Consider the following 17,297-nt stretch of genomic DNA (forward strand, 5'->3'; position numbering starts at 1 on the left):
ATCGGGCTCCCTGCTCAGCAGGGAGCCTGCTTCTCTCTCTCCCCCTCTCCCTGCCGCTCTGCTTACTTGTGCTCTCTCTCTAGCTCTCTGTCAAATAAATAAATAAAATATTTTTTAAAGATTTTATTTATTTGACAGAGAGAGATCACAAGTAGATAAGAGAGGCAGGCAGAGAGAGAGGAGGAAGCAGGCCCCTGCTGAGCAGAGAGACCGATGCGGGACTCGATCCCAGGATCCCGAGATCATGACCTGAGCTGAAGGCAGCTGCTTAACCCACTGAACCACCCAGGTGCCCCAAATAAAATATTTTTTAAAAAATTCTAATTAGCCTCATTAAAACAAACCTTTCTGAACGCTCAAGTATTCATAATGTATGCTTCCTTGTAAATGCACATATAGGAAATAAATACTTACAAATTGTTACTAATACTAAGAAAAACCTTACAAATGATTAGCATTACGGGTAATTTTTTGTGGCTTTTACTCAACGATTTCAACAAGGCGCTGGGGGGGATGGGAGCGAGAGAGGGAGAGAGAATCTTTAAGCAGGCTCAACTCCCAGAACTGGCCCCACCTGAGGCTCAATCTCCCGACCCTGAGATCAAGACCTGAGAGGAAATGGAGTCCGAAGTTTAACTGACTGAGCCACCCAGGAGCCCCAATCTGAACAATAACTCAATCCATAATGTCAATAACACTCATTAAATACCATGATGACAAGCAAAATTAAAGAATAATGTTACAACTGAATGAAGAACCTTAAACGATAAAGCTGTGAGTTAGGCTAAAAGAGTAAGGCAGTTTTTATACGAACTCACCTCTTTCAAATGTTCTATGTCTGGTTCTCTTTCACCGGTTCCCTCCGTAGAACTCAGACCAGGTGGAAGGCTGGGACTGAAGGCCATGAGGTCGGTCTTGGGCACGCCCTCCCCAGAGCACACCCTCTGCCGCCTCTGCTGCGAGTACGACCAGCTCCCCACCGCGCTGGAGCACACGAGCGTGGGCTTCCCAGGCCCGCACGCGCCCTCCCTGGGCGGAGCCGAGCACCGCAGCGCCGTGTACAGCAGCAGCGTGAGCACCAGCAGGCTGGACACGGCGCAGATGGCGACGATCAAGTACACGTTGACGTCCACCAGCGCCGTCTCGGCGCCAGCGGCGCCCGCCAACACCCGCGACGACGCCTTTGGCGCCTGGCCGCTCTCCACCAGCGACAGCAGCACGGTGGCCGTGGCCGTCAGCGCCGGCTCGCCGTGGTCCTTGACCAGCACCAGCAGGCGCTGGCGCGGCGGGTCGGCCTCGTCCAGGGGGCGCGTCGTGCTGATCTCGCCCGTGTACAGCGCCACGCGGAACGGGCTGCGCGCGCCCCCCGCCGCCGGCTGCAGCTCGAACGACAGCCACGCGTTGTAGCCGGAATCCGCGTCCACCGCGCGCACCTTCGCCACCACGTGGCCCGCGCCCACCGACCGCGACACCAGCTCGCTCAGCGCGCCGCCCCCGCCGCCCGCGCCAGGCCGCGGCAGCAGCGCGGGCGCGTTGTCGTTCTCGTCCAGCACGAACACCTGCAGCGTCACGTTGCTGCCCAGCGGAGGCACGCCCGCGTCGCGCGCGCTCACTTGGAACTGCAGCAGCTCCAGCTCCTCGTGGTCCAGCGGCTGCAGCGCGTACACCTTGCCGCTCTCCGCGTGCACCGACACGTAGCTCGACAGCGCACGCTCGCCCACGCGCCGCTCCACCAGCGAGTAGGACACCAGCGCGTTCTCCTGCGCGTCCGCGTCCCGCGCCGACACCGTGAAGATGTGGCAGCCGGGCGGGTTGTTCTCCCTCACGAACACCGTGTACTCGGGCCGCGCGAACGCCGGCGCGTTGTCGTTCACGTCCGCCACTTCCACGGACACGCTGGCCGTGGCGGAGAGCGGAGGCGATCCTCCGTCCCTCGCTGTCACCACCAGCTCATAGTCCGACACGCTCTCGCGATCCAAGGCGCTGTCCAGCACCAGCGAATAGTAGTTCTTGAAGGTGGACACCAGCTTGAAGGGGACATGGGGTGTTAGTGAGCAGGTCACCTGCCCGTTGACTCCAGAGTCACGGTCGGACACGCTGATCAGGGCGATGACAGTGCCCACCTGAGCATCCTCTCGCACCGGAAGAGACAGAGAAGTGATGGTGATTTCTGGGGTATTATCATTTATATCTAGTATTTCCACGAAAACGGTACAGTGACCTGCCATTGGAATATTCCCCTTGTCTGTTGCTTCCACCGATATTTCATACAACTTCTTTTCTTCGAAATCTAGTTTACCTCTTGTTCTAATTTCCCCACTGTTGGGGTTTATGATAAATGCATATAACACCGCAGGCGACACAGGCCTTCTAAATGAGTAGATTATATCTCCATTCGTACCATCGTCAAGATCTGTGGCATTCAGCTTGATCACTAATGTTCCATTAAATGCGTTCTCTAATACTGTCACTTTATAAATATACTGGTCAAATTCTGGGGCATTGTCGTTCACATCCAGAATTGTAATCAGCAACTGAACTGTGCCGGTTAGCTCCGGTTTACCCCCATCAGTGGCTGTCAATACTAAGCTATGCTCCTGAATTTGCTCTCTGTCCAATGATTTCCTCAATACAAGTGACAACGAAGACGTCTGTTCACGATTGTTCTGTGTGTCCAAAGCGAAATACTCGTTGGGATCCACTCGGTAGGTCAAGGCCGAGTTTACTCCAATATCTGCATCGGATGCGCCATCTAGTGGAAACCGAGTTTCTGGGGGTCTAGATTCTGCAATGATTATTCTTTTCTTACTTTCAGGGAACACAGGCGGATTGTCATTAATATCCTTCACCTCCACCTCCACATGGAAAACCTGCAGCGGCCTGTCCACGATCACCTCCAGGTGGATGCTACACTCCAGACTCCGCCCGCACAGCTCCTCCCGATCGATCCGAGAATTCACGAACAAAATGCCATTCTGCAGATTTACCTCCAGAAGGTCCCCGTGGCCTTTGGACGCCACCCGGAACAGGCGTGGCACCAGCTCCGCCAGCTCCAGTCCCAAATCCTGGGCGATGCGGCCCACGAAGGTGCCGTGTTTGGCCTCCTCCAGGACTGAGTAGTGAACCTGGCCGCTCCCAGTCTTCCAGGCGGCGAGGAGCAGAAGCGACAGCAGCAGACTCGGGGTTCCTGGGCCTCCTCGCCAGAACAGCATGGTACACTCAAAACGATTCAAAGGTAATCTGAAGTATAAGTTATACCTTACCGCAAACTGACTCTCACGGGCTTCTGAGGGGAGGATTCACCAGAGCTTTTCCACTACCTGCCAAATTTTCTGCAGGAAGGAGGAAGCAGAGGCACGTTCTTCTCGGAAATGTTCTCAGTGAAGAGCGACACCATGTGCATGAAGGTGTAACTGTAGAAATGATTAGGTCTTCACATTTTCCATTGATGCAGAGGGTTTTGTTTTGTTTTTGTCATTTCGTAAGGTTTTTCACTGCAAATACGTAATTGAAGATTAAATGTCTTTCTTTCCAGAAACAGTAAGTCACTGTATTCTGCCCTGTATAGGATGCTAGTTGAGAATTGTTTGAATTCCATTTTTTCACAAATATATTTTTCCAAGTGTAAAACTTTCATGCAGAATTTTTTTTAAAAGACTTTATCTTTAAGTAATCTCTACACCCAGTGTGGGGCTTGAACTCACAACCCTGAGATCAAGAGTCACATGCTCTGCTGAATGAGCCAGCCAGGATCTCCCATGCAGAATTTTGAAAGAGGAATATTCGATATTCACTTTTGGAAACCAGTCTCCAGTTCTGCCTAACTTTGGTGGTTTTGGTTGGGAATGTCTTTTTCCTGTAATATTTATGTAGAACTGCTCACACAATGGCCATTAAGTCCAAATGGAAATATAATCAATTATAAGAATAAAATGGATGATCGTGGAAAATATTAAGTGATATACCAGCTGTGTAAATAAACCATACGTATAAATTCCCCCAATCGTGAAATGTGGATAAAATATTTGTATTTAAACAAAGTGTCCTATCAATGTGTATGAGTTTGTATGTGAGCATGTGCATAAACACAATAATTTAGATCATTAAGACATAACAACAATTTAAAATTTTATTTGCATAGAAGATGCCAAGAACTAGCATCCTATGAATCTGATGACATTTGAATTAATACCAGTAGGTTAAGCTTCACTCTTCTCCTCCCCATCCCTGGAAAAGACTTAACTATCATTTCAACTGACTCTGATTTTCCAAATATCAACAGGCAGGCAAAGATGTTAACACATCTTTAGCAAAAAAGAAAGGAAGGGAATATTACTTCTACCTATTGCTACAACTATCTTTACCAAGTCACAAAGTTCCAGGCAAAATAGAGTACAGCTCCAATAATTATCTTGCTTGTCCTGTGCACAATTCTCCATGAAACAAGAGTTTAGTTCTTTCTGTGTCTTTGCTCATCTCTGAAAATTTGAGTAGAGTATCTGATATTCTCCTACCTCCACCCTTCTCTCCTATTACATCACTTTCATTAACATGACTTTACTCCTATCGCTGAACAGTCCCTGGATTATTTGTAGTTGTTCTTGTCTATCAAGCTCTACCTTGTTTTCCTTTCCACTCCACCTAACCTAGACTTCAGAGTCAACTATGTGAAATATGTCAGATACCCCGAAACACTCACCTACTTCTATTACTCCTCTAACATTTTCTTTAGCTTCCAACACACAGCCTAACCATTTTCTCCCTCTTACTTAGCTTCTCCATTTAGGGATGTTACTTCACCAGGATCATGATATTCTCTACAAGTTTACTCTCACATTTGATTTGGGCTTGCAAATGAATTCCTAATTAACTCTTTCCTCCTGCATACAGAGATTCTTCCATATTTCCTTCTCAAATTCCCAACCTCATTCCCACCATGTTGTTCTCAGATAATTTACACAGAGAGATAAGTAATCACATATGAATTCAATGTCTCTTTTTTTGCATCAACATTTTTCTTTCTCTACTAAGGAAAAATGATCCCTACTTTTAAAGTCAACCTTGGGGCACCTGGGTGGCTCAGTGGGTTAAAGCCTCTGCCTTTGGCTCAGGTCATGATCTCAGGGTGCTGGGATTGAGCCCTGCATCGGGCTCTCTGCTCCGCGGGGAGCCTGCTTCCTCCTCTCTCTCTGCCTGCCTCTCTGCCTAGTTGTGATTTCTGTCAAATAAATAAAATATTAAAAAAATAATAAAGTCAACCTTATGCTCTTAAAATATTATTCTCTCTTCTATCCTCTTCCATATTGTCCATCTTTTTTTCTGTTTTCTTTTTAAGTAGGCTCCACGCCAGAACTCAAGGCCCTAAAATCAAGACTCTGAGATCAAGACCCAAACTGAGATCCAGTCAGACGCTTAACTGACTGAGCCATCCAGATGCCCCCATATTTTTCATCTTCATCTGCATCCTTTTTAAAAAGATTTTATATATTTATTTGACAGAGAGAGTGAATGAGAGAGAGCACATGAGCAGGAAGAGAGGCTGACGGAGGAAAAGCAGACATCCAGTGGTGCAGGGAGCCCAACAACGACAATGACAACAACCGCAAAAGTTGATCCCAAGACCCTGGGATCATGACCTGAGTGGAAGGGAGCCACTTAAGGACTGAGCCACCCAGGTGCCCCTCATTTTCATCTTCATTCTTTCTTCTTTTCCCCTTTTTTTAATCTTCATTCTTAATCTACCTGTCGCATCTTCAGTATTTTTACTTGCTTCTTTTCCTCACACTACAAAAATACTCATGTGTCCATGTATGTATATACACACATATATATTTTACATATACACATGCCCATACATATGTACACACATTATACACACACATTTAAATTTGCTACTTTTTGTGGGGAAAGCAAGTTCTGTTTAACTCTTCTCTCTACCTTAAACTTCTAACAGTTACTTGATGTATTGTACTTGGAGTTTTATTTCTGCTGTCTGTTGTACAGCCTACTTATCATTTTAAGCCTCTTATAGTGGATTGAATAGTGACTCCCCTAAAAGATATGCTCACATATTAATCCCTGGAACCCATGAGTATTACTTTCTGTGGCAAATGACATGATTAAGTTTAGGGTCCTGTATATGTATTCAAAAAATTATTGATTGAAGGAGTTTAGCCTGGATTACCAGGTGGGCCCTAAAATACTATCACATGTATCCTTATAAAAAATATATGGATAAGAAGATATGCAGAAAAGGAGGCAATATGTCCAGGGACATAGAGATTGGAATGGTGTAGCCACAAGTCAAGAACTGCTGATAGCCATCAGAAGGTGCAAGAGACAACAGATTTTCCCTTCGAGCTTCAGAGGGTACAGCCCTGGCAACACTTGGATTTTGGATTTCTGGTCCACCAAAATTGTAAGAGAACAAAATTTTATCTTAAGCCACCCAGGTTTTGGTACTTTGCTACAGCAATCGCAAGAATGAGCATATATATTCACCTCAATTCTTTACTTGGACACGTTGTTCTCATTTTTTAATCTGTCTTTTCTGATTTTATCCTTTCATATATTTTTTCCCATAAGGGAATTACTCCCAAATCTAGATCTATAATCTATCCCTGAGCTCCTGACCTGTATTTCTAATCACGATGGCATTCTCTTAGCATCGCAAGAATAACATTTTCTTAAATGTTTTTATTTGCTAGCTGGACAAACATACACAAAGTGTTTCTTCAACTGTATTCTACATTTTGGTTAATGGCAATCTCATCCTCCTAGATGACCAAACAAAAAAGTTGGTGTCATCCGTATTTCTGTCTTTCTCTTATCATTTGTAATAAATCATTCATTATTAGGTTGCTTCCAATACGCTAATGCCTTTTGTACATGTTTCTTTCAATCTATTTTGACTGTCATGATTTGTCTCCATTACTTGATACCTAGAAAATTCTGAAAAATTCCTTACTGGATTTCTTACCTGCAGAATCTCCCCTGTTCCATCCTTCAAGTACACAGTCACTAGAGCAAACTCTGCTCATTTATTCATACTAATCTCTCCATCAGTAAAACTTTCCAGTTAAAAAGTTATCTTTCAAGGCGCTCTTTGATAAAACATGCCTAATCTCTGGAACCCAACCCCCCCTTCTACCTTGTAGGGAATCACCTAGGTGGTTTATTTCAATACTGTATATGTATTTAAAAATTATTGATTGGGGGGTACCTGGGTGGCTCAGTCAGTTAAGCATCTGCCTTCAGCTCAGGTCATGATCTTAGAGTCCTGAGATCGAGCCCCGCATTGGGCTCCCTGGTCAGCGGAGAGTCTGCTTCTCCCTTTCCATCTGTGTCTGCCCCTCACTCATGCTTGTTCTCTCTCTCTCTCTCTCTCTCTCTCTCTCAAATAAATAAATAAATAAAGTCTTTTAAAAATTACTGATTGAACATATGTTATATTTCATATTCAAAAACTAAAGATATTTGAGACAGTAGTAGGCAAAGGCAGGAAAGTTTAATTCCTTCACTACTATCTTGAAGGATTTAAGACTTTAGTCTCTAGTCATAGAAGCCTCTGGATATTTTTGTGGGAAAAAATTACAAGATGTGAAGTAAGCTAAATGCATTTTAGAAGACTCAACTGGGGGGTACCAGGGTGGTTCAGTCAGTTAAGTGTCTGAGTCTTGGTTTCAACTCCAGTCATGGTCTCATGGGTGGTGGGACTGAGCACCCTCACCGGCTCTGGGCTCAGAGAATCTGAGAGAATCTGCTTGAGATTCTCTCCCTCTGCCCCTCCCCCCACTTGTCCACAAGCACTCTCCCTCTCTCTCTCAAATAAATCTTAAAAAATAAATAAAAGATTTAACTGATAATAGTCTCAGAGCAGTAGTGCACCATAATGGATTTGGGATCCTCTGAAACTGAGTTTGGGCTACTTCTCACTCTCTATTTGTGGCTTAAGCTTCAGGTTCCTCATCAGCAAAGTGACTATGATAAATAATGTACTCGCGCCATAAGGCTGGTTTCTTTTTTTAAAGGTTTTATTATCAAGTAGTATCTACACCCAAGGTGGGGCTCCAAACTCAAGACCCTGAGATCAAGAGTTGCATACTCCACCCACTGAGCCAGCTAAGTACTCCAGGACTGATTAGATTACTAGATGAAATGATGCAATTAGAGATCATAGCATAGGTTCTACAAAATAACCGGGGATCAGTAAGTATTACTATATTTTACTGAATTCAAAAGTAGTCATTAATTCTAAGATGCACCATTACTTATGTGCTACCAAGAAAGAAAAACAGCCAATAAAGTTATTATAAACCATCAATTACAAGATGCATCCTGATTCAGGCACATATTATAATATTTTAAATATGCAATTACTTTGTTATATTTTATGTAAAGAAGGATAGTACAGTAAGTAGCCAATCTCACTTAAAAGAAAGAAGGCACTCTGTGTGAACAATAACGAAATTATTCCTTAGAATTAACAACATAATTATTATTGTTATTATAATATCTGAAGGACATTGTGCTGAAATTAAAATGGTATTCAGGAGGGTATTTTAGAAGCTTATGTATATAAGGAATGCTAAAAGGATCCAGTTAATGCTATCTGAAAATTATTTGTACCACTCTTGCAAATATTCTCTGATCATGAAATTATAAAATATCATAAAAAATAAACTTGAGTTTTCAAATACCTATGCAGTTTTTACTCTTACATACTAATGTTTTTCAAGGCTAATAATACAGGGAAAATGATAGAATTAGGAAGTTTAAAATGTGGTGATCCAAAACCAGTATTTCACCTATGTATCTCACTAATACATGAAACTTCAAGTGAATTTTCAAATGCAAGTTTCAAATGAACATGAAATACACAAAAATTTCAAAATGAGAGAATGGCCATACCATGGAAGATGTTCGCTGGTTAAAAGATAACACGAAGAAAAAAGAGAAGATGTATTTACACCCTAACAAAGAGTTATTAAAGGAAACAAATACACTTATATTAATGACTTACTTCACTGGAAGGATTTAAACAATCTTCTCCTGACTGTGGAAGGTTGGGGCTGAAGGCCATGAGGTCGGTCTTGGGCGCGCCCTCCCCAGAGCACACCCTCTGCCGCCTCTGCTGCGAGTACGACCAGCTCCCCACCGCGCTGGAGCACACGAGCGTGGGCTTCCCAGGCCCGCACGCGCCCTCCCTGGGCGGAGCCGAGCACCGCAGCGCCGTGTACAGCAGCAGCGTGAGCACCAGCAGGCTGGACACGGCGCAGATGGCGACGATCAGGTACACGTTGACGTCCACCAGCGCCGTCTCGGCGCCAGCGGCGCCCGCCAACACCCGCGACGACGCCTTTGGCGCCTGGCCGCTCTCCACCAGCGACAGCAGCACGGTGGCCGTGGCCGTCAGCGCCGGCTCGCCGTGGTCCTTGACCAGCACCAGCAGGCGCTGGCGCGGCGGGTCGGCCTCGTCCAGGGGGCGCGTCGTGCTGATCTCGCCCGTGTACAGCGCCACGCGGAACGGGCTGCGCGCGCCCCCCGCCGCCGGCTGCAGCTCGAACGACAGCCACGCGTTGTAGCCGGAATCCGCGTCCACCGCGCGCACCTTCGCCACCACGTGGCCCGCGCCCACCGACCGCGACACCAGCTCGCTCAGCGCGCCGCCCCCGCCGCCCGCGCCAGGCCGCGGCAGCAGCGCGGGCGCGTTGTCGTTCTCGTCCAGCACGAACACCTGCAGCGTCACGTTGCTGCCCAGCGGAGGCACGCCCGCGTCGCGCGCGCTCACTTGGAACTGCAGCAGCTCCAGCTCCTCGTGGTCCAGCGGCTGCAGCGCGTACACCTTGCCGCTCTCCGCGTGCACCGACACGTAGCTCGACAGCGCACGCTCGCCCACGCGCCGCTCCACCAGCGAGTAGGACACCAGCGCGTTCTCCTGCGCGTCCGCGTCCCGCGCCGACACCGTGAAGATGTGGCAGCCGGGCGGGTTGTTCTCCCTCACGAACACCGTGTACTCGGGCCGCGCGAACGCCGGCGCGTTGTCGTTCACGTCCGCCACTTCCACGGACACGCTGGCCGTGGCGGAGAGCGGAGGCGATCCTCCGTCCCTCGCTGTCACCACCAGCTCATAGTCCGACACGCTCTCGCGATCCAAGGCGCTGTCCAGCACCAGCGAATAGTAGTTCTTGAAGGTGGACACCAGCTTGAAGGGGACATGGGGTGTTAGTGAGCAGGTCACCTGCCCGTTGACTCCAGAGTCACGGTCGGACACGCTGATCAGGGCGATGACAGTGCCCACCTGAGCATCCTCTCGCACCGGGACCGACAGCGAAGTGATCATTACCTCAGGGGTATTGTCATTCAGATCCAGAACTTCCACTAGGACTGTACAATGACCTGCCATGGAAGGAATCCCTTTATCAATGGCGTTAACTTGAATTTCATACTCATTATTCTCTTCGAAATCCAATTTCCCGTAAATTCTGATTTCACCTGTTTCTGGATTTATTGAAAACATGCATTTCTCACTCACTGGCAAAATCAGTCTGATTCCATAGGAAATTTCTCTATTCACCCCTTCGTCTGGATCAGAAGCGTTTAGCTGAATCACTTTCGTGCCGTTTGGGACATTTTCAAACAGCACTACTTTATAGCCAGGCTTATCAAACTCTGGAGCGTTATCATTCACATCCAAAATGCTTATTTTAATCTGAACAGATCCTGTTAGCTCGGGCTTACCCCCATCCTGGGAGGTCAGCAATATATTAAGTTCTGGAGTTTCCTCTCTATCCAAAGACTTCCGTAGAACTAGTTCAGGCAATATACTTTTGTCGTTTTTCGTTATTATTTTAAGAGTAAAATACTCATTTAGACCTAACCTATAGGTCAGAAGAGAGTTTACACCGATATCCGCATCTGAAGCGCCCTCTAGAGGAAAGTGAGAATCCAACGGGGCCGATTCAGAAATCAGTACCTTTTGCTCTTCTTCTCTGAACACCGGTGGGTTATCGTTAATGTCCTTCACCTCCACCTCCACATGGAAAACCTGCAGCGGCCTGTCCACGATCACCTCCAGGTGGATGCTACACTCCGCGCTCCGCCCGCACAGCTCTTCCCGGTCGATCCGAGAATTCACAAACAAAATGCCATTCTGCAGATTTACCTCCAGAAGGTCCCGGCGTCCTTTGGACGCCACCCGGAACAGGCGTGGCACCAGCTCCGCGAGCTCCAGCCCCAAGTCCTGGGCGATGCGGCCCACGAAGGTGCCGTGTTTGGCCTCTTCCGGGACCGAGTAGTGGACCTGGCAGCTCCCGGGTTCCCCCGCTGCAAGGAGCAGAAGCGACAGCAGCAGTCGCGGGGCTCCTGGGCCTCCTCTCCAGGAAAACACCATTGTAGTTAACAAGATCTCCGAGGTAGGACTGTTGGTTTTAAGGGATCGCTCACCTGCGAACCTTTGTGAGCAGTCTCCCTTCCTGTAGGTGTAGATATAGTAAAATTTACCCAGCATTCCGGTCAATATGGAGTCAATCCTATCCTGTCAATGGTTGGAATCTGGGCGCAGAGATATTTTTCCTTTTCACCTTCTGAGTGTACAGCGACATCATGTGACTGATTATGTAAGTACAAGACAGATCGTGAGGTTCTTTTTGGTTTAGCCACTTCCCGGGACACACTAAATTTTTTGACCTTTGGATGTTTCCATGGATTTTTTGTAAATGCTTATTTTTTTAATGTGTAAGATACTAGTAACAAAGCACAGTCATTTCTATTATACTGCAGTTTTTTAAATATTCTGCTTCAAAGTCTATCATAATCATTGAAATACAGAATGTCAGAAGCAACTCTTTGCCTATCATGGAGAATAAAATAATAATATACATCACCCTTGGCCTTATTTTGCTTACAATTCTCATTTGTAATGACTTTTATCCTTCACAAGCACTTCATTGTAGGACTTTAGGAGAAACCCAAGAATTCCTGCACTTAGTAAAAAAAGAAAGAAAGAAACTAAAGTATTTCTACTAACTAAATATTTCATTCATATAAATTATTTTATTCATACTTCCATTGGATATAAAAATTCATCATAAATTTGGAACATGTTGTTTTTGGTTCCTTGATGCTCAAATGTGATAACTTTTCATACAACTGCTCTTATTCCCATATTAAAATGAGGCTTGGGTACAGATCCTGTAAGATTTCACTCTAGCAGGAGGAAAGCATTTTCATGTAAAATGTTGAATCAAAACCTCCAAATTTCACAGTATTCTAAAGTGGCTGTGGTGCCCTAATATGAAAAACATCTGTGAGATGTTTTGGAGCCCAGTCTCTCTAACTAAAATAAAATGAATATAAACTTCAAAAGAACTTCTGGTTTCCCTTTAAATGTGCCCTTCAGGCCAGTTAGTAGTCCCTCAAAATCTGCTTCTCTTCAGAAAATCAGAATGGAAAAAAAAGAAAGAAAACTAAATCAGAATGGTGACTATGATGCAAGGGAGAATCAAAGGACTTTTTGTAATTTTATTAATTAATTCAAGATCAGCTTTAAGGGAAAACAAAACACAGAAAAGATTCTGCAGCTAACTGTAAACAAATACAGAGTTTATAAGCTCATTAAAATTCAAGTCAAAATCTTTAAGCCAACAATTTGTCACCATTCCTTTTACATATAATAATGAAGGGAAGTGAGATAAGAAATCTTTATAAACCCAGGAAGTTATAATCAATAATCATTCCACAAGTAAAAGAACTTAAATCAACTATAAAACTGGTTCTTAAGTAATCTAAAAAAATTGAATTTTTGTGCTATTGGGCTATTTAAATTGTCTAACACCACTACTCTGCTTCTCCATTTTCTATCTTCTATTTTCAAAAAAAGTCAATGTACAAAGATTGCTTAGAAACTTTATTGAAAAAGTAGTGTGTTAGTTATGTAGTCCTCACACAGTTAGACATAATTAAATTACTAAAGAGATAAGAACATCTAAAATTAGCTTAATACTTAAACAATTCAACTAGAAGATGGAAATTATATTAAAACTATAATTTTACACCATTGAATGTAATCCAGAAATTAAGAATAAGTATGAAAGAAACAAAATTTGTAGAAAATAGCCCATATAATTTGGAATTATCTAAAAATGTACATTGACTACTTGTACACTGTAAAAATAACAATTTGCAAAAATGTAACATGTACTTAAAATATTCCAATATCTTTATTAAATTTAGATGACATTGAGTCATTCCAAAAACTTCATCTGGAGATGGATAATAATGTGTCCTCTACCTAACATTCACATTTATACATTTACAGTTTCATAAATGATATGATGGCTTAATCTTTTAAGTCTGAAACATTTTGTGTTTTAATTTGGTTGCCTACTATAGAATAAAGAAATTTTAGCCCCTAAAGCTAAAGAGGAGCAATAGCCACATATGAATTTCATCAAATTCTCAAAGAAGGGGCGCCTGAGGGGCTCAGTGGGTGAAGCCTCTGCCTTCAGCTCAGGTCATGATCCCAGCGTCCTGGGATCCAACCCCTGAATTGGGCTCTCTGCTCAGCAGGGACCCTGCTTCCCCCTCTCTCTCTGCCTGCCTCTCTGCCTACTTGTGATCTCTGTCTGTCAAATAAATAAATAAATATTTTTAAAAAACAAATTCTCAAAGAAATCTGTTACTCCACCACTCTACATATAGCTAAGGATCACTGAATTAGAAGAATGACCTAAGGTAAATGACCTTTGGTAGAATCAGCAGAAGAGATTAATAGCACATTAAAAGAAAATTTCAAAAGCATCAGAGATAAAGCATTTAAAGACAGGAAATTTAAATTGACAGATGAGTGAAAATGATAACCTACATTTCACTTTAATAGACTTAACATTTTCCTTTCTAGATGAATCCACAAAACATAGGGCAGACTGCCAACCAGCATATATTGCAGATATTATAACGCATGTCTTCTAGATGCATGTCTTCAGCAAGTTCGAAGACGTGGTGGAGTGATATGAATAACTTTATTTGCCTAGTAAACTTTGTAAGCATAAATCTGGGAGTTCTGTTTGACTACGTTGTAGATAAATCTGTACCCATTACATGCAATAAAATAAATCGACAGAACTTTTAATTCTATTATTTCAATGAAACCACCAACCAATGCTGCAAGACTGAATTTTTAACTGTAAATAATATGAAAACAGGTGTTATCTTATCAGTTGAGGCAAAACCAAAGATTATTTAATGGAAAATAAATGTATGACCCATGTTTAATTCTACAGAAAAAGGTAAATCTTTCCAGACTTAACGAAGAGCGTGTTCAATCTTTGATACAGGCCTGAAGTGAGAAAAGTCAAGCTATCTAGTAACGTGAAAATGTTAAAGCATAAGGTACTGTTAAAAGACAAAGAGAACAAACAAATGGAAATAACCACAGGAATTATCTAGAGTAGTGAGGTTTAGAGATGAAATAAGTAGTCTAAGTACATCACTGAAAATTATAAATTATATCTAATAAAGTGCTGACAGGAGAGTCATTTTTGCATCTTCCTTTACCATTTTCTACCAAAACATTTGGCGACATGGGGCATTTATTGGCTAAAAAACCTGGTTTATCGCATGATTAAAACTGGATTTTTATCAGTTGGCATTTGACTAACAGAAATTGTTTTCTAAAACAGTTATAGTCGTTTAAAACGTTAATAATACTAAAAATACAGAATATTCATTACGTTTTTCTGTGAAATGAAGTGGATTTTTAAAAATTTAACAGACTTCAAAATAAGAGGAATCTATAGAACTCACCTGCCCAGGGTGATTTGATCCTGCCCCCTGCCTTTCCTCTCCAACTTCTTTATCCAGACCAGGTGGAAGGCTGGGGCTGAAGGCCATGAGGTCCGTCTTGGGCACGCCCTCCCCAGAGCACACCCTCTGCCGCCTCTGCTGCGAGTACGACCAGCTCCCCACCGCGCTGGAGCACACGAGCGTGGGCTTCCCAGGCGCGCACGCGCCCTCCCTGGGCGGAGCCGAGCACCGCAGCGCCGTGTACAGCAGCAGCGTGAGCACCAGCAGGCTGGACACGGCGCAGATGGCGACGATCAGGTACACGTTGACGTCCACCAGCGCCGTCTCGGCGCCAGCGGCGCCCGCCAACACCCGCGACGACGCCTTTGGCGCCTGGCCGCTCTCCACCAGCGACAGCAGCACGGTGGCCGTGGCCGTCAGCGCCGGCTCGCCGTGGTCCTTGACCAGCACCAGCAGGCGCTGGCGCGGCGGGTCGGCCTCGTCCAGGGGGCGCGTCGTGCTGATCTCGCCCGTGTACAGCGCCACGCGGAACGGGCTGCGCGCGCCCCCCGCCGCCGGCTGCAGCTCGAACGACAGCCACGCGTTGTAGCCGGAATCCGCGTCCACCGCGCGCACCTTCGCCACCACGTGGCCCGCGCCCACCGACCGCGACACCAGCTCGCTCAGCGCGCCGCCCCCGCCGCCCGCGCCAGGCCGCGGCAGCAGCGCGGGCGCGTTGTCGTTCTCGTCCAGCACGAACACCTGCAGCGTCACGTTGCTGCCCAGCGGAGGCACGCCCGCGTCGCGCGCGCTCACTTGGAACTGCAGCAGCTCCAGCTCCTCGTGGTCCAGCGGCTGCAGCGCGTACACCTTGCCGCTCTCCGCGTGCACCGACACGTAGCTCGACAGCGCACGCTCGCCCACGCGCCGCTCCACCAGCGAGTAGGACACCAGCGCGTTCTCCTGCGCGTCCGCGTCCCGCGCCGACACCGTGAAGATGTGGCAGCCGGGCGGGTTGTTCTCCTTCACGAACACCGTGTACTCGGGCTGCGCGAACGCTGGCGCGTTGTCGTTCACGTCCGCCACTTCCACGGACACGCTGGCCGTGGCGGAGAGCGGAGGCGATCCCCCGTCCCGTGCTGTGACCACCAGCTCATAGTTCGACACGCTCTCGCGATCCAAGGCGCTGTCCAGCACCAGCGAATAGTAGTTCTTGAAAGTGGACATGAGCTTGAAAGGGACGTTTGCCGTAAGAGAACAGATCACCTGCCCGTTGGCACCAGAGTCACGGTCGGATACCCTGATCAGCGCAATGACAGTGCTAGGCTGAGTGTCCTCTCGTACTGGGAGAGACAAGGAAGTCACTGTGACTTCCGGGGCATTATCATTGCAGTCTAATATTTCTATCCAGACTGTACAGTGACCTGCCATTGGGGGATTCCCTTTATCTGTGGCCTGTACTTCAATTTCATAAAATTTATTTTCCTCATAATCTAAAGTTCCATTGACCCTCACTTCTCCGTTATTTTCATCTAGTGTAAATAAGAGTTTTCCTTTGGGCTTCACTGACATCAAGGAGTAGGTTATCTCTCCATTGACTCCTTCATCTCGATCTGTGGCGTTTAGCTTTATCACAAAAGTTTCTTTAGCAGCATTTTCCATCAATCTCACCTTGTATTCTGATTGCTCAAATTCCGGATCATTGTCATTAATATCCAAGACTTGGATGAAAAGCCCAACCGTGCCAGTGAGCTCTGGTTTGCCCCCATCTGCAGCTGTCAGTAGCAAATTAAGTTCTGGAGTTTTCTCTCGATCCAGATATTTTTTTAATGTAAGCGACAGTCTTTTAGTCTGCTTATTATGTGTTGGTAAATCTAAAGAAAAATACTCATTTTGACTTAGTCTGTAGGTCAATAGAGCATTCTCTCCTATATCCGCATCAGAAGCTCCCTCTAGAGGAAAATGAGAGTCGGGTTGCTTAGATTCAGAAATCAGCAGCTTTTGTTCTTTGAGAGAGAAGACCGGCGGATTGTCATTAATATCCTTCACCTCCACCTCCACATGGAAAACCTGCAGCGGCCTGTCCACGATCACCTCCAGGTGAATGCTACACTCCAGACTCCGCCCGCACAGCTCCTCCCGGTCGATCCGAGAATTCACAAACAAAATGCCATTCTGCAGATTTACCTCCAGAAGATCCCCGTGACCCTTGGACGCCACTCGGAAAAGGCGCGGCACCAGCTCCGCCAGCTCCAGCCCCAAATCCTGGGCGATGCGGCCCACGAAGGTGCCATGTTTGGCCTCTTCCAGGACCGAGTAGTGAACCTGGCCAGTGCCGGGCTCCCAGACTGCAAGGAGGAGAAGCGACAGCAGCAGACGATGAGTGCCCAATCCCCTTCTTTGAGAGTCGAACATCGCATACGACATTAACTTCCAAAATAAGGTTCTTTACACTTACAGTAGCAGAAACTACGGTTTGGGATAAAAAATCTAGCTGAATTTTTGAGAAGTTT

General features: G+C 45.8%; 4 protein-coding genes across 4 annotated transcripts in view; all 4 read right to left on the reverse strand.

Annotated features, from left to right (window-relative positions):
- LOC123938185 (protocadherin alpha-C2) overlaps positions 1 to 3,215 on the reverse strand; it is a 117,441-nt gene extending 114,226 nt beyond the window's left edge. Inside the window, exon 1 of the mRNA XM_045999325.1 lies at positions 819 to 3,215. Within this exon, the coding sequence (XP_045855281.1) occupies positions 819 to 3,212 (2,394 nt within the window). The 5' untranslated portion in view covers positions 3,213 to 3,215. The remainder of the gene's footprint in view (positions 1 to 818) is intronic.
- LOC123938189 (protocadherin alpha-3-like) overlaps positions 1 to 17,297 on the reverse strand; it is a 158,633-nt gene that overhangs the window by 81,043 nt on the left and 60,293 nt on the right.
- LOC123938188 (protocadherin alpha-12-like) lies at positions 9,011 to 11,392 on the reverse strand. The gene has a single exon (XM_045999328.1). It carries the CDS (start codon positions 11,390 to 11,392, stop codon positions 9,011 to 9,013), a length of 2,382 nt encoding a protein of 793 aa, XP_045855284.1.
- LOC123939256 (protocadherin alpha-11-like) lies at positions 14,767 to 17,199 on the reverse strand. Its single transcript, XM_046001157.1, has one exon. It carries the CDS (start codon positions 17,197 to 17,199, stop codon positions 14,767 to 14,769), a length of 2,433 nt encoding a protein of 810 aa, XP_045857113.1.

This window comes from Meles meles, chromosome 3 (genome assembly GCF_922984935.1).
Source record: "Meles meles chromosome 3, mMelMel3.1 paternal haplotype, whole genome shotgun sequence".
NCBI lineage: Eukaryota > Metazoa > Chordata > Mammalia > Carnivora > Mustelidae > Meles > Meles meles.

Excerpts from the sequence above, each read along its gene's own strand:
- LOC123938188 (XM_045999328.1), bottom strand. The coding sequence starts at position 11,392 with ATGGTGTTTTCCTGGAGAGGAGGCCCAGGAGCCCCGCGACTGCTGCTG.
- LOC123939256 (XM_046001157.1), bottom strand. The coding sequence starts at position 17,199 with ATGTTCGACTCTCAAAGAAGGGGATTGGGCACTCATCGTCTGCTGCTG.